This window comes from Malurus melanocephalus, unplaced genomic scaffold (assembly GCF_030028575.1).
Source record: "Malurus melanocephalus ecotype Western Australia unplaced genomic scaffold, MMel_1.1 scaffold_73, whole genome shotgun sequence".
In the NCBI taxonomy this organism is placed as follows: Eukaryota; Metazoa; Chordata; class Aves; order Passeriformes; family Maluridae; genus Malurus; species Malurus melanocephalus.
Window position 1 is genome coordinate 1874788 of NW_026623305.1, and position 18445 is coordinate 1893232.

An 18445-nucleotide genomic window follows, 5' to 3' on the forward strand; every position below is an offset into this window, starting at 1 on the left:
AAGAGAAGAGAAGAGAAGAGAAGAGAAGAGAAGAGAAGAGAAGAGAAGAGAAGAGAAGAGAAGAGAAGAGAAGAGAAGAGAAGAGAAGAGAAGAGTACCTACAGATTGGACTTCGAAGTTTTGTCATACATAACTCTGCAACAGACCAGGAAAGAAAATCAGGTCTGGCAGGGCACAGATGAAGAACAGGCAAGAGCCTTCTGTCCTCTCCATTTTGCTATCCTGTGGCTCTGACTGCTTCATGGGCTTTGTCAGGACCACCTGCTCACCAATGCTGAACAAAGAGAGCCTAAAAACAGATACTGTGGAATCTTATACTAGAGCTTTCTCCTGTAGATGATTACTAACCATCAGAAACTGCAAAGAACAGAAACCCTGAGAGCAAGGATGCAATTCCAGAACTGGTCCACTGACAATTAAGAAAGCCTGTACTGTTATAATAAAATCTTGGTCAGATTTAAAAGAATCTGCAAGGACTTTTAACTATTATCAGGAGGAGATCAGCCAATGAGTCCAGTGAAATCTCTCAAGTAACTCTGAAAGCAGATTAAAAAGGATCAAGAAGATCTGAGGTCACACAATGACACTAATGCTGCTCCACTACAACCTTTGCAGTAATCTTCCCTCCAAGGARGAGGTTACTGGCAGATGGCTATTGCTTCAAGTGACAAAGCACTTCAAGAACATATGCAGGTTTAAAATACACCAAAACATGTTGCCCTTGTGCTATCTTTGACTGCACTGTGAAATGTGTTTAGGTGATTCTAGAAGTTCAGATCTCAAGGGTGAGTTAAATATCTGAGAATACTCAAAGCAGAAAATGTGGAAATCTRTTATTCTGGCATTTCTGAAKATACRTTTAGATCCATATCAGTACAATTGYTGAAAACAAATAATGTAAGTAATAACTTTAAAAATCAAATTCAGAGGTRTAGTGATTGAAAACAGAATCAAAATCTGAAGAAAATCAGCATTGTTATCTGCAGACAAATATCCCCTKAACTGCTCTTCAACCAGTTAATGTGAACCCAAACCTGCATTTAAGTCATTGTTGTTCTAGAAAGGACATGACTGAAATGGAAAGTCTTCTGGTAGTTTGAAAGATGTGAATATAAAACTGACCAAGGAATAACATGGAAGGTAAAGGGCAAAGGCAATATTAGAAAACATTTATACTGGTAAAATCCACAATAAAATGTTTGTGGTTACCTTGACCAGGCCATTTGGGTAGCTGTCAGGAAGAATAAAAGCTTTAAGTTAGGTGATATGCTTTATACATTGCTGCAGASCTCCAGGGCAGTGGCAAAAACTAGATCAGAAATATGCTTTCTGAGACAGAAAATCTCCAGGTAAAAGCCAGATTTCTCATCATGGTGGGATTTTAATTACTTGGCTACTGAAAGCAAAAGAGCCATGTGCAAGTCAAGCAAGTTAAACATTTTCTGAAGACACTGAAGAACTGCCTTTTATACAGCCTGTAGAACAACTGACTTGTGTGAGTGTTGCATTAGACCCAATTCCTAGAATTACAAGTACGTGAAAAATTAAGTCTGTGAATTGCTAGGGCTCAGGATCACAAAACMTTTAACTTTGAAATACAGGGAAAAGTACTAAAAGAAATAAGCAATTCATTATTTTCCCTGTAGAAATTTGTCTTGTGAGGAAATGGAAATAAATGGCATTTCATCAGAATCCTGTAAAGAGAAAGAAGTTACTAATCAAAAGGATCAAGAAATCTTTATTAAGAGTTTGATTGAAATTCACCCTAGCTAAGTCTTTGTGGGTAAAGATGAATAGAGGCTAAACCCATTCAAGCATTAAGGAGAAGTCTATTAAAAATAAGAGCAATTTGGGAAGGTGCCAGGTAAAAACATTAGATTGTTTTTACCAATAGAGTGGAAAGTACCAGAAACTAAACAGCCATAAAAGAATTTAATTAACAACAAAATGTTCTTCAGGTAAATTAAACTCTCTTATGGCAATATGAAGAATTCTGCATTCCAATCACCAGTAACCTTGGGAATTCTTCCATATGCAACAGCTGGGTGACCCAGTTTCCTGGAATCAAGATCATAAATGGGTTTATTCTATGCAAACCTAAAGAAGTTAGAATGACACCTGCAAGATGTACTMGAGAAAAAGACTTTTACATGAACARTGAAGGAGAGAAAATAGTGAAAACCTTGAAACTTCAACTATTCTAAATCTAGCCAGATAACTTCTGTTCTCTCAGTCAATTAAGATTCATGGTGACAATGTGCATTTTCTAGCTGCTATTGCAAATCAACACATGTGCATCACAAMTTAGTATCTTCTATAGCTGTCAAACTCTATTTTCTAAACCACAGAAACCATAATAAGAGCATTCATAAATKTATTGCTTTCCAGCATTTTCAGAAATACCTGTAGATATTTCAGGACACTTTTGCTCAGTGTGTTGCCAGCAGTAGTTACCTGCAGCTACTCAAATCAAGCAGTCAACAGTAAAATAAAATCAATCCTAAAATGTGAATTTCAAGTAATCTATAGGTTAAAATTTTTATCATTGCATTCTTTTTTTCTCTCTGTCTTCTTCTATTCTAGAAGATGTCCATGACATCCATTATTGCTGATGATAATTTTTCAAAAATATATTAACCCCAATGAAAATATTTCTGTCCCTTCTGTCCAAGCTGGTGACCATAGTGCAAGCAGGAACAGCCCAAGAACCCAGGCCAGTTTTATGGGGTAGGCCAGCTGAATGCAAGCTATTTTTATCAAAGATGAATGTTTTCCTGTAACACTGAAGGCAGTTCATCTGTTCTTATCATCAGGACATTAAACTTGCATGGAACAGAACTTCAGAAACATCTTGCAACAGAAATTTATTTTATTACAACTGATCTGCCCTTTGCTCATTACTATCTGGCTTTGTGTTCAAACATAGCCCACTACTGAATTATTTTAATATTATCTTATGAGCAACATTAACAAAAGGTCTCCAAATCTTTAAAATATGTAAAGCAAATATATACATAAGTACCAAGTCTTTATTCTATCTAATTTTACAATATTTGTATGTGCAAGCAACTGATTTCCTCACCAGACAATCAGGTAATTTCCATACAGGTGTTTCTTTTTATTTTAGCTTTTAACAAAGATTTCTGTGAAATTGATAACTACATAAGTATAGATAAATAGCTTCAACACCTCTGAAACTTATRTTTATTTATTTAATAATATCTGTGTATTAATTTAATGACATTTATTTATTACAACCGGGGACTTTTTATGCTTCAAATTATTGTTCGTATATTTAGTTCCACTTCAGGGTATTTTGGAAAGACACATRACTTCTCAGAGGCTTGAAGAAAGTTGAGTACCAGATTTGTAAGTTGATAAGCAGCACCCCAATCAGCTTAAGTAAAATGTAAACATTACTGTCAGTACAATAGCCTGTAATACACTACATTAAATGGAAGAAAATGAGAAGAGATATTTAATAGCAATAAGGGTAAATATGGAATGATTCTGAATATAAATTTCAAATATTCATGTTCAGGTTGACATGTTTACTATGTCTAGGGTTTTAGTACCTCCAGAAGTTCCTTTGCATGATCATTTGAAGGTAGTATTCAACAAATGTATGTTTATTGACATAAATTAATTAAGCAATCCAAGATCCCTACTCATTGTAAGCAAATACAAGATCCAAATATTATTTTCATAATAACTTTGTCAAAATTTTAAACAAATTCTTTGGTCTTTAGTATTGCTAAAGCTTCTTCACTATAAATTCAATTATAAAATCCAATTTTCTCTTTAGCACAGGTGATTCAACACCTTCAGATAAGAGTTTATTTTGGGACATATTTTGGATATGAAAACCTATTTTCTACATCCCACAGAAAATGGAATCTGTAAGCATAATGAAATTTTCTTTACTGAAGGACTCTTAAGAAAGTAAAATAGCTTAAAGAATAATCATGAATTGTTCATATCTGAGATAGGCTGCTTTTTCAGTGCCTCAGATCTGACCTTCTGTCAGTTATCCATGCTTTTTCATGAACCACAGATCTCATTTGTAAAACAAATGCACAATCTCAAGATCATTCTTCATTGTTTCCATCTCATTCCTTTATCTGCCATCTTTTTCTTTTCCCTTTGTGATCCTGGCCATATTTTCTTATYCTTTTCTGCCTGGCCACATTATCTCTCCAGTCTCTTACCCAAACAGAAGCTCCTTGGCTCCCTCTCCCCACTGTGTTGAATTAGCACTATAGAAAGAAAAGCCTTTTCTCAACAAGCGATTACTATTAACACAGCAGAACAGCAGCAGAGCAAGAGACCTCGCTTCAATTAGAAAATTGGGGGTTGGTAGGCAAATTTGCAAATTACTGCATCTGCAATTTTCAATTAACTATCCTTTGTTGTATTTACAAAAATTACCAAATCTCTTCCAAACCCAAGCAAAAGCTCCCAAATTGTGCCTCTGTGAGAGGATAACACCTCAAAAGATACAAGAATGATCAAGGGACAGTCATTAGCAAACTTAGACAGCACATTTTATTRAATCAACTCTTTCTTTCCTTCCACAAAATACCTGAGTTCTTAAGCTCATTGGCATCAGACCTTCCAGAACAAAATGGAAAAGCAACACCTTATTACTTAATATTTAAACATTTATCCTGTGTGAGGGTGTCAGACATTTAAATGAGCAACCAGAGTAACAGCTTTTCCCCCAATTCCATTTTTGCTCTACAACACAGCTGTTATCAGAAACATGGAAATAATACTGGMGACTAGAACTAGTAACTCTGCASAGAAATCTCAGAAAGACAAYCYAAAAAAGTATGTTAGCCTATCAACRAAGCCTAGGAGCARAAAGGTACTTCTTGAAGTTGCTGAGGAATGATTTTGGTTTTTACTTTCCTCTGGAAGGGTCAAAAAACACATTGTGTCTGTAAGGGAAGCCCAGAAACCATAGAAAACCTCAAGACTCCAAGCAGGAAAGGGGCACAAGCTTGTAACACATAATAAAAGCAGAAGTGCCAACAAAGAAAAAGACCAGAATTCTAAGAAAATGATACCAATGTGCCCAGAAGGAAAAAGAGCAATGCATCCAGCCTGAACACTAAGATAGTACAGTAACAGTGCAAAAATAAGCCTACTTAAAGCAGAGCATAAAACAGAAATAATTGGAAACATATCAAAGACAAATATGGATCTGTGGAAAAGAAAGGAGCAGAAGATAAATATTCAAGGAACAAAGCAGGAACAGRACTGAGGAATCAAGTATCTTAACACAGAGATATCCAAACACGAGCAAACAGAGAAGAGGCATCCGTGACTTGGCTCTGCTGCAGGATCAGCATGTTCATTAACAGGACATCAGGAGCCACCCACAGGCACAAAGATGGCAGGTATAAAACCACCAAAAATCCCAGCAGATGTTTTCCCCAATGTTATTGGAAAGATCATTTCCCACACAGCACCCTTAAAGATTCTTGAACAAATTTCCCAAGAAAATTGCAAATAAATCACTGACCAAGTCTAACATATAATATTTTTTCTCCTAAATTCCACTACTATTTATAAGGGAAACAATTTCCTAAATTTTTCCACGTGCAGGATCTGCATGGATGCCATTATGTCAGTTCTGTGTTTCAACATAGCTGTTAAGTGTTAAAGCATAACTSTCTGGAAAAGCAAGTGTGTTGGTTTTACTTGGCCCAGTTTTTGGAGGTGGGGGGGGCCAAAAAGATGGCGCCTGTGAGAAGCTTCTGGAGGCTTCCACCATGTCCAGCAGAGCTCACTGCTGTTGGCTCTGAGGATGATGGACATGCCACTGACCAAACCTGGGCCAATTAAAGATAGTGGTTAYGCCTCTGTGAAAACATATTTAAGAAGAAATCAAAACAAGGGGTACTCAGAGCAGTTTTGCCAGTGGAGGAGGCTGAGAAATATGTGAAGGATGCAGGCACCAAGGTCAGTGGATGAGGGGGAGGAGCTGCTCCRGGCGCCGGAGCTGGGATTCCTTTGCAGGCCGTGGTGACGAGCATGGTGAAGCAGGTTGTCCCCCTGCAGCCCATGAGGTCCACAGAGGGTGCAGGAGCCATCGCAGCCCGTGGAGGAGGGAGTCCCCACGCCAGAGCGGGCGGACACGGGAAGCGGGCTGTGTCCAGCTGGAGACCCATGGAGAGAGAGGCCTTGCTCCCGAGATGGAACAGCCTGGTCTTCTGACTGTACCCGGTGGACAAGAGAGCCCACGGTGCAGCAGTTTGGGSACGACTGTCTGCCCGTGGGGGGACTCACGMWGCAGCAGATGTGTGTGGCCTGCTGCTCGTGAGAGTGAAGCCACACCAGAGAGGTTCATGGAGAACTGTCTCCTGTGGGAGGGACCCCACGGCAACGCAAGGAAAGGACTCCTCTCCCTCAGCTGTCACAGAGGATCCGGTGATGAATTGACCAACCCCACACCCTGTTTCGTTCCTGCTGCTTTGTTGTATGTGGGAAGGCGGGAAGGAGTGGGGAGAAGATCGGTGTCTTTGAGGGTTGTAATTTATTTCTCATTCTCCTCCTCTGACTTTGTTAGTAATAAATTCACTTGATTATTTAAGTTGTGCCTGTTTTGTCCATCAAGTGTTTTCCTCCCTGTTCTTTATCTCAACTCATGAACCTTTTTGTTAGTTTTTTCCCCCCTTCACTCTTCTCTACCCGGTGTGGTGGTGGGGGAGAGCGAATGAGCAGGTGTTGTGGGTGCCTGGCTTTTGGCCAGCATTCCAAACCGCAACAGCAAGGAATCAGTCTGAAGAAACTGCAAATAATCTTCATTATTAAGCAAGTAGATATTACCAGAGCAGTCATCAAAGACTTGCACCCTTAAATCAAGCATAAGGTGCTGGCAGAACAAAACCAACATGCACAGATCTAGGAAGGACAGAAGTATAATTAGTTCAAAGTTCTAATCTTAATTATAAATAACTAATGGGAGGTTTCATAATTGAAAGCTTCCAGTCATGATAATTTTTCATGCGCAATTTAGGGATCTGTCATTGCAGTCAGCGCAGTGTTATGAAAGCACACTCTGGCATTGGGGTGTCCTTGTTTCACATTTACAGGGTTTACCAGTGAGAATCAGTAAGAAGCTTTCCTGTCAAGAAAGGAATATGTCCAAATGGAAATGAGAATTAATAAAACTTTGAGGGAATGAAATAATTCCTTTAGTTTTCATTTATTGCTTTTATACACATTTTAGCCAACTGGCCCATATGCAGAAATGCGCAAATACTATGAGGGAGGCGTCTTTTTCTCACACATTTAGTGGACAAAAGAAAAATCAGATCACAGCCTTTCTCATCGGTGCTGGAGTCTGATTTCTGCTGTAGAACGAAAGAACATTTCTGCATCACATATACACTGAAACATCCAGCTCCTACAAATCTTCATATCTTATTGCTTATCAGACCAAGATCTCTCATCTGGTTTTCTTTTCTGCTTACAACTACAGGCTAAGGCACAACTTTAAAAACATTTAAATATACAGATCTACATGTCAATATAGCTGAAAATTTAGATTAAGTGCACCCCTCAAAACAGCAATTTGCAAGAKGTACTAGACAGGGGTTTGCTGTTTACCTTCTGGGCACTGACAACTGAATCCATTGATGTGAGATGAGCAGGTACCTCCATTCTGGCACGGCTGCTGGATGCAGTGATCAATCTCTGACTGGCACAGCTCTCCAGTGTAACCTACAAAACAGTTCACAATATTCAGAAGATGGAACAAAAATGAGGGTTTACCACTAAATGTATTTCTCAGTCATTCAATAGTACCTTTACTTTTCTTGAATAGAATTAATCAATATCAGCAATAGAATACAGGACAGTCTTCTAAATTCTTACAAAATTAGACTTCTAATTAAAACATATACTTCACTGGAGAAACATAAAAAAATAGCAGAATTCCAGAGACTACATCAGTTGTATTTTCCCAACAGCAATATTCTGACAYCACCAGTGAATTGGCAATAGGTGCTGGGTCCTTATCAGTACCCACATAATGAAAAAAAAAAAGTCATTTCGGAATGGTTCTCAAATGCAACTCGAATCTCAAGTCAATAATCTTTGGCAAGACTTTAAACAGAACTTGACACTATAAAYTATTTGTGCATATGCTGAATGACTGTCATTTGCTCCTACTTCTGGGCTTCAAAAAGAGTGTTTATTTCAAGTGGGAGCTGTGAAGAACTGCTCAGCACAGTTGCAAACTCTTCCAAATAAGCTTCTATAAGTTCACAAGCTACAGATTGTGTGTACTGTACTATTTGACCATAAGTTTGCTTTCTTCCATATGTCTGATGTCTGTAACACATCCCCAAAAAATGAACAAACTTAAAATACAATCTAAATTATTCTACACTCCGTGGTTAGATTCCTTAACAAATACCACACATTCCCCTTTTCTAATTTTTTATTTATCACCAAGAAAATATCTTGGATGCATGACTGAAGAAAAAACCACATGCTACACACAGACACATTCTATTTTTTTACAGGAACCAGACAAAAAGTTATAAACACCTTCCCTAACGAGTATCTTTAACCCTAGGACTGGTGAGCTTTGACCAGATGACGCTGTTAATAGATTGCTATGAACACGTATAGCAAACATAGACCCCAAGGTGAGACAGAGGACATATCTGGATAGGATTTAGCTGATGCAGGGGAGAGRAAGAAAAACAAGGGGRRAAAAAACMCAAATCAAACAATAGGGGGGGAAAACCCCATGGTTTTATAAAATAATTWCTTTGAATGCAATCAAAAATAAAATTTGCATGTCTTTAGGGCAGAGTAATACCGATATGTCAGCTTCATTCTGGAAAACTAGTGATTCTTTGTAATTTTAATTGGTCTCAAATTCACATAAATTTTCCAAAACCAAAAGTGAAGCATTACGGAAGATTGCATCACTGATTCTCAGCTTTTCTAGTTCTCACCTTCAGCTYATTATTTTTATGAATCATAACACAGTAATAAATATGCTTAGCTCATTTAAACATTCTTCCATCTTTGTACTATTACCAAGTTTGTGAAAGTTCAAAATTACCCTGGAATTCAACATGTATCCAAAAGAATGTGGCACAAAAGCAGAAATTATTTTGCCACTCTGAATCTTGCTACAAGAATTGGAATTCCTGCAAGTGTCATTACAGCTTGCAGGGAAACTTATCAGAGATAATATCTTATGACAGATTTATAAAAATAAATATGTCCAATCTTATTACCACCTATAGTGCATGTTTTGTCCATCTGAAAGAGAATACGATTCACAGAATATGTTGCAGGGACTAGAAATGCAGAGGTGCTAAACAGTCACCACAGAGGAAGAGAAAAAAGCAGATTTTTGGTTAAATACACATTAAAAATCATTACACCTCTCCATTTTGTGCTGATACTTAACTTCATAACATTTCCTTCCATCAGAATTTGGGAAATGTGATCATACTCACATATAAATTTTTCTGAAACTTGCATATGGAGACAGATAAGATAATTAAACTATTCTCTACAATTTTCTTTYATATTTTTCATATTAAATGAATATTTTTTAGAAATTCAAAGGTAAATGAAAACAGTTAGATCTCCTGATGGTTTTTTAGTGTGTGGACACAAATTTTGGAGGAGAAAATAATTAAGGGTAGAAATAGAAACCACTGAAGTTAATAGTGACTGAACCATTTGTATGATATTAGACTTTTGATATTAAAAAGCCAAASAGCTAAAGCTAAGTATAATGTGCTGTGGTCACAGAAACTTCTGGGGAAAAAAATATAAAGAAAAAGCTGATGTATGTAAACCAAATTTTGCTCATGTGTTCTTAGTAGGTAAAGTTCCATTAGCTATGAAAAATTCCCTCAWGAGGTGAAGGTTCAGATGTGTGCTTTCAATGGCACCTTTTACTGATGAAGAATCTTCYTCTGCCCTTATGTTGATGCAATTTCTGTCTGTTCCAGCACCTGAAATCGCACAGTTCACTGCTCTGCAAAAAGACACGTGCCGAATGTCAGGCAAAGCTGCATTATTCAAGGCATAATACAAAACCTACCAGGCAGGCAGCTGCAGGTGAAATTGTTCCTGTCGTGTTTCTGTGCTACATCGGTGCAGGTYGCGTTGTTCTGGCAAGGCTGGCTCTGACAGGCATCAAATTCTTCRCACAGGGAGCCCTTATATGCATCTTCACACTCACAAAAAAATGTTGCCTAAAAACAAACAGGATATGTACTTCACAATAAACTTTCAAAGATGATGTTTTCTTTTAATACACATCTGAAAAAAGATGGTTTGGTTCATAACAACAGCAGTTGCCATAAATACATCAACTGAACAAAGTTACTCTTTGAAATACTAAACCCACATCAATTCTTCAGCTCAAATTTTTAATGATGTTGGGTCATTTCATCTAGACAAGGAAGCTGGGATCAGATCCATAATATCTAAATCATTACAAATTTTTTCTTCCATTCCAGAAATTAGATTTATAGCTGAAGTAACTGTCAGAATCAGTCCTGTGCAGATTTACTGCAACAAAATCCTWCTACAAATGTGCACTCTTCATGTGACTGGCTCCCAGATGCTGAYTTCAGTGGTGCTTCAGCAGTAACACCCCCTTTTCAATTTTGTTAAAATCCATCTTCTTCTGAATGTATTCATTACTTTTTCCAAAATTYGCTGCTTAACAAAAATCAAGACCACCAGACCTGTTAAAGGTTTAAAGTACCTACAGGGAGCATGTTATGGCACATTTTGATTGGAAATAAAATAATTAAAATCAGATTCAAAAAAATCTTTAAGTCACTAGGATTGTCAAGGAAGTGTGAAAGAAAAGAAGCAARGAAAGCATTCTCACGTGTGATATGCAGCGAGATTGAATCTAAAACATTAAACCTATTCGTTAAGCACTAGATGGCAACATCACTCACTCCCCTCCGTTCAAAGCCCATCTTTARTGCTGGAACGCAGCTGTCCCATGCACAAACATTGGAATGCAAAGTGCAGAACGTGCATGGAACTAGAAACAAAGAGATGGGGGCTTCTATTTTTACTTGATTTTGCTTCATATGAATAAACAGCTGTGACTTAAGTAGTAAATAATCATCTTCACATAAATAAAAAACTCAGAAAACTCCAGATTTTGCGCTTCCTTACAAATATCACACTGGTAGATTTATACAAGAATCAATATGATACATCTTCAAAACTCAAAATTATGAGTGTTTTATTTAACAGGAGTGCCAGAAGCCTCTAAGTGTACAGTCTATGCATGTTCTGGAATTTACCCAAGCCTCTTCACAAAACAGCACTGACTATCTCACACMTCACTAATGACAGATTCCCAAACAAGGCTGTAGTTCAAAGGAAAGGAGAGACACGCAAGGAAAACAGGGTCAAAATGATTATGCTTACATAGCACAGTAACTATCTTTAAAGATAATTCACATGAGCTGTCTACAGAGACACGAGCAGCATGGCTCTGCCTGCACTAAAAGCTCATCTTTACAATACAAATATTAATACATTTAAACAATGCAACAATCAGTCATTGCTTCAACAAGGATGATGAAATAGGAAGTTTAAAAAGACTCAGATAACATATCTCTCTAAGAGTTTGATCTATGGATCAATTTACCATAAAGAGTAGTTAACAAAATGGGTTTTGAARGATGCAAAAGAAAAGCATTGTAACACTTCAACCTGAAATGTCTAATGACAGACAACAGTTCCGAGATGCTGACAAGTTCTTCTATGGAGAAGATTAGGTTATCATCACTTACCCTAACTGATACTATTTTTGTTCCTTTCAAAACCAACTATAACTGAAAATGAAACTTTGCATTAGAACTTTGCTTTTCATAACCAYGCTCTATAAAAAGCATCTAGCTTAGCAGAAGTCAAGTTATACATCAGCAAGGAATGAGTAAAAACTGGCCAAGACTCCCAGGTAAAACCAGAATTCATTTGTTCATGGTTATATGCACTCTACACATAACAGTGTGCCCTGTGCTTCTAACACAGCAGATTGTTAATTACAYTTGAATTTCCCATTTAGCAGATGTGTTCCTACATTCTACTAGATTTGAAATAAAACTATTGAGTACATAAAACSCCAAAGACAACCATTAATCTTCTTGGCACTGGAAGCAGTGACTACAGCCAGCAGAGCTCTGAGCTTGCTYGTGGCATTAGGCCTTTTATGCATTCTTCTAAGAAGTTGCTTTGCATCCTGCAAGACTAGATTGTGCAAAACAGAATGAATTATAGATAAAAACAAACAGTAAATCACAAAGGGCACGTTGGAAACTTAAAGGAAATTAAAGTTTATGTTCTGCAAAAAGAAGTGCCTTGTGGGAGAAAGACAGTGCTTGTCACATCAAGTATGTAATTTTGGCAGCTGCTTGCTCCATTGGTAGGGGAACCATCAAGATATTTTAGGGCATATCTCACATAATTTGAGTTAGTAATGGCAAAAACATTTTACTTAATGAAATATGCACCTTCTGTTTTTATTTTATGCTGGGCCTGAATCAGTTTGCTGTCTGAAGTTCCCCCMTGCACCTAATAAGCTAAAGAGCAAGGAAAGCTCACAGACTGAAGAAGTCATTTATAACATGACATGCAACAAGAAAAAGAAATTAGAGTAATAAAATTGGACAAACAACATGGAAATATTCAAAATAAGGGAATCTATCAAAAGCTTTAACTCACAAATGGCCAAAAAATGAAAAAAGACAATACTTTTATATGCTGTTATACATAAAAAAATTTGAACATATGATGTAGGCCCAATTCAAGATACTGAACTTATAAAATAAAAACGATGATTATAATAAAGCACAAAACCTTAACTGGACTATGAAAAAGAACATGTATCTGAAGGAATAATTTATTTGGATACCAGCCAGCTGGTATAGTAAAGTAGCATTTATTTCTAAATTCATCTTGCAATAATTATGTTCACACATTACCTCAAGCATTTTATAAAATTCATTTTTGAGAAATAAAACAGATAATTGTTCCAGATATTAGTATTGCCGTGCATGTATAGATTACTGTGGCAATTTAATTATTGTTGTTACAATTCAAAACACCATTTTTCTATCAAACATGTTTATTGAGAATTTAAATCAGAAAATGATAGCAGATGAACTAAAAGTGAATSCACTCAATATGCCAAATTTTTTGTGCTCAGAGCAGGCTCACAGCTGTTAATATTTACTCAACTGTTACTACTGCTTTTATCTCCCAAATGAATATTAATAAAACCAAAGATTAACTGTGCATATTTGTGCTGTGACTGACTTTTAATCCATGAAATAAAAAATAGCACGTATAGAAGGTACAGTATCTAAATCACAAAAGCCCAGTCTGCTTTTGTAAAAACAGAATACAGACTGCAAATTTGAGAGATTTGGTTCTTATTTGCTTATGTTGCTAGATCACACAAAATCCCCAGTGCCCAGTGGAATTGCCATTGTAATCTCCCAATGCAGTATTATATAAAGGACAAGGCAGTACAGGAAACCTTGCAACCACTACCAAATTGCTCCATTCTTTTTCTCCTCATAATTATGGTCAGGTAATTCCATTGCAATGGTCAATCTATTCTGAGTGAGCAATTATTAAGACATGGACAGAGAAGCACGAGATTAAAGCAGACCTAAAACCTAGGACAAGGTTGAAAACTTAACAACTTCGAGCACATTGGTCTGGAGATTGGAGATCTCAAGTGCCCWTGATGTGGTCCACTTATAAAGTGACTTCCTTCTACAGTGAGATGCAGTGCAAATTATCTTAAACCTSATTTGAACAACTGTTTTTATTGCCAGGGTGTGAATCTTTTCATCTTTACTTCAAGTGTTTGATCTTCAGGTATAGCAAATAAATATCATGTTTTTCTTTAGTAATACCTCTGAGCTTTAGAAGCCTGTTACAAAGTTGCACACACCAAGCACCAAGGACAATTATCATRGAATTACCACATTACAGGAATGTCTGGATGAGCTCAGCTTACCTCATCTGGCTTGGTGATGCATTTCCCTTTCCCTGAGCATGGGAAGCTGTCTGAATGGCTTCCCACAGGCACRCAGGTACTCACTTTCACCACCACGGTCAAGCGTAGAGCCACGATGCACTTGGTAACTGAATCATTCAAAAAACCTTTGAAAAAAAGAAACAAGAAAATATTCTTGCTACGTGACAAAATAGGTTGATATCGTTAATGCTCTGCTCTAGACATACAAATAAAACCGATTTGAATAAACTGTCAACTAGGAACAAAATTGCTCACACTTAATACACAACTCTCTGAATGCACTGCATGTAAATGCCACAGTTTGGAGACAAACCTCATTATATTGATTAACAAAAGGAAGGCAGGATGGTGAAACAAATCTATTTCCAGAGCTCAAACCGACTAGCATTTTTTAGGTTCCAAAATGAAAAGCWTTTGCCTGCTACTTTTTGAAAAGTTAAAAATCTATTTCTTTAATTTCTTTAATTACAAGGAACATTAAAATCAAATTTTGTGGAGAAAAGTTTAAATGAATTCATAAAAGTTACTTCAGAACTAAAAAGCACACATATTCATTACATTGGTAAAAGATGCAGAATCCCTTTGGCTCCACTTTTTATGAAGTTTGCAAGAATATACCTAYACCACTTGACAGCATTTATTTGTGKACTGGTGATGCAAGTATTATTGAATGTCTGRTCTGATCTCTCTATAAGGTGATATAACAGATAGAGATGAACTAAACATAAAAATAGGAACATTTGACAAGGAAGAGAAGGATTCATGAATTTCTGAATTACATCTGTAATTGCATGTAATGAAAAAATTGTTGGTTGGTAGCTATTAAAATATACTGGAGTGTAACAGCATCACTGTCACACATATTCCTAACAGATTTATCTGAAAAATAAAAAAAGGACAGTAGGAAATATAAAATCGGGCATATACACAGCCCATGTCATATGTGATAAAGTCAGAGTTCATGTCAAAATACACAGCCCCTGCTCCTGCACTTCACCTGTGCTTGAACTGCCTTGGTTCAGCACACTGAAAAGACTCCTGGGCTACAGCCCCTCCCTGTGTGGCATCAGAGAACTGGTTKGTTTGGGGAGAATAAATGTGCACTGACACAAAAATATGCGTTTGGTATAGTGCATATACTCTATGCTGAATTTATGCATAAAAACCCACCAAAAATCCTTCTATAGATTGTCAAACTTTGACTTCACTATCCTTAATGCAGGGAGACTCCAAAGAATGGAACATTGCMGGCACAGAACCATTCTAAAGAAAAGATCCTTCTTTTCTTTAGAAAATACAGAGAGAATTTCAACAAATTTAAGGAAAATTGATGAGGTTTTAAAAAATAAATATCCTTGATTTTAAAAAGAAAAGCGTTAAATAGATGAAGTGTATGACATGGAATGTTTTTTCTTGGATTTTCCACTTTAAATTGCAAAATCCATTTACAGCCTAAACTTCTAAGGAGCTTCAAAGATGCAGTCCAGCTTCTTRCATTATAGAGAAAAAGAAATAGAACAAAACATTTTTAAGGAACAGGAACAAAAAAAAGTTTCATGAAACACTCAGAACTTCAAGYGAATTCTCCTTCAGAACAGCTGCTAAGCATTACTTACATTCTGCATAYAGAAGTGTCAAGCATGACTAATTCTACAAATTCCACACAAAATCATATGGAAAACTTCCATTCTTTGTTCTTCATCTTTAGATTCCACATTTTAAAATGCTGCATTCCTTCAGCTCTGAGATGTCTATGATCCCTAAGCCGTACCTTCAAACAGGAAAACTTTGTGTCCAACATGACAGACATCATTGGCTTGAGTACAGCCTCGACAAGTTAGCTGAATATTCTAAAGGATCAGATATTTTTTAAAAATTAAAAAAAAAAAATTTAAAAAAAACGCATTGGGTATAGTTCCAAATGTCTAATGGTCTGTTTTGGCTAGTGAAGATTATTGTAATCTGATGACCTCTTCAAAGCAAGCCAATTTATTCTGGCCTCAATACATACCCCTTTTTTCCCCATCTGTTCAAAGATGCAGCCAGAATTTTTCTTTAACAATTGAATGCGATTGTCACTGGCAGTCGTGCAATTATATGTGAATGCTTAGAAGAATGTGGTATTTAGAAAATGTCTTTGGGTTCACATTTCCTTGTCTGAAGCAGATTGTTACATATTCTTGAGGACAGTTCCCTAAAGAAATATTAAATCAACCTTCTTTGTACTTTGAATCTTGTTACTATTTTGGTATCAAAAGCCCTTAGGCAAACCACTGAAAAAATCATTATTTTTTCTGAAATGACACACATTTTCTATAATTTCTAATTATCTCACCTAATTTCTAAATACTAGAAAAATAAAAACATGGATATTTATTTTCACTCTATAGAAGTTGCATACAACTTTCTGAGATCTCTAGGCTTTAAGGTTAAAAGAAGCTTGTCTGACCATCTAAATATAACACCCTGCTTAACTCAGGTCACAGCACTTCAATTAATTCCTTCCCCAATTCCCATAACAGCAACTGAACTAGAGTGAGTTTTAAGTCCTATTTTTAACTTCTAGATAGGAGAGTAATTTCAGAAGCATATTTACAGACTTCATCTCAGGTCTGGAGAAAAATATTRCAGCAGTTTATACCAAAAGGTAATTTTGTTTAGTTCAACTTTGCTGGTTTTCTAAAGCTGGTTAAAAAGAATAATAATAGCATCAAAACATTTTTAGTTGYAGAATTCAGGGTTGAGTTATTTACAGCAATATTAGGGAAACAATTCTCAAGCCTAATAAATCATAATGTGGAGTGAGCAGCCATTTAGACTGCAGAGGARGCATTTTCAAGATTTGTGCATACACATTTGGTAGTTTGGGAAACGGCAGCACAATTTCATTGGCAGAATGCACAATAAAATACAATACAGCTCATTCCACGCTGGTAGTTCCACACACTTACGGCTGGGAGCACAAAGTATGGATGCTCCTGTTTCACTAACTAATCAAGAAAGTGAAGAATAAAATGTAAGCACTAAAGTAAAACTGAAAGATGACAGGTGTTATCATTATGTCCAGATACTTTCAGAAAACCATGTCATGCCATTCAGATTACAACTACTCAAACATTAATTCAGTGTATGCTTTCTAGACTACACAAACTGGTTTTCCCCCTTCACAAGCCCCATTTCTGAGCAATTCCTTCCTTCTRAGCACAGCAGCCTGAGGTCAGCAAGCTGGCCCATAGTGGACAGCCAGGAGAGGGAAGACTGAAGTTAAGAGACCACCAAAAACATTATYATACTGCACATAATGTTAACAAAAGGCAAAACACTCCACTAGAAATCATTCACTAACTCTTGGTATGCACCAAACATGCTCTGACACAACGCCTTTTGCACTTGGCTCAAATATAATTCTCTATATTCTCCACAGTGAATACATGTGAATACCCTGACACAAAGTTATTCACTTTTGTTGAAACAATAGATTATCCTTTTAGTTCCAGTTCACGGAAGTGTAGGTCTTTGAGTTCACCTAAAGGTTTCTTGGATGAGTGAGAATGACTGCCAAGGGGATTGGGYACTCACTCGCAATGAAGTATCAGTCCCTGAGTTTTTAACTTATTTTTAGCCTGCTTTCCCAAGGAAATGAGACAGCAGTGGGATGTCTATCAGTTTCCATCTGTTCTCTTTTTTTTTTCTCAACACTTTCCCACACCAAAAGCTTTTGGGGTCAGTAGCCAACTTCAACATTTTGCAAAGCAGTGAAGTTCTCAAAGACACTAAGTGCCTACAGCTTCCCTGCACAGTTAGCAGCCCTGGCACCAAGGGCACTGCTAAGTCAAGATGGTAGGAAAACTARAAAAGGCCCCAGAATAAAGTGATGAAAATTCTTCACGCCATTCCCCATGTACAGTACAGTCAGYTATTCATTATTTGGAAAATGGAAAAGTGAGATATAGTTAAATGGAAGGGAAAGAGATAGTATCAGTCCTTCAGGATCAAAGCAGCCATATTTGGTGTGCCTGTACCGTATCTTCAGTTCTTGTCAGGCAGTAACACAGTGAAGCTATGATACTTCCAGATCAGATTGCAGCTTCTAGAAGCAGCACTGCTGTTATCAGAGCATACTGAGCATCGTTTGTGAGCCTCCGTGGTCCAGGATAGAAGCTACATGAGTCTATCTGATAGTTCATCCACAGATATGGAAAGTCATGGAATTAACATAAAGTGTAGAAGAGTCAAGAGGAACTTTCTGTTTGATCACATCTCTCCCACCACAAGAGATGTTATCCAGCAAGCCAAACAAGAGTGGTCAATAGTTCAACCTCTTCTTTTKCAGACATGAGAAAACTTTAAAGAAAGGAAGCAGGGGAAGAAAGA

The 18445-nt window shown here is 36.9% G+C and overlaps 1 protein-coding gene across 1 annotated transcript in view; it reads right to left on the minus strand.

The window, feature by feature from the left end:
- Positions 1-18445, minus strand: part of DNER (delta/notch like EGF repeat containing) — a 108542-nt gene that overhangs the window by 20822 nt on the left and 69275 nt on the right. Inside the window, exons 5-7 of the mRNA XM_057366910.1 lie at positions 14051-14196; positions 10088-10241; positions 7618-7731 (exon numbers count right to left, since the gene is read on the minus strand). Of these exons, the coding sequence (XP_057222893.1) occupies positions 7618-7731; positions 10088-10241; positions 14051-14196 (414 nt within the window). The remainder of the gene's footprint in view (positions 1-7617; positions 7732-10087; positions 10242-14050; positions 14197-18445) is intronic.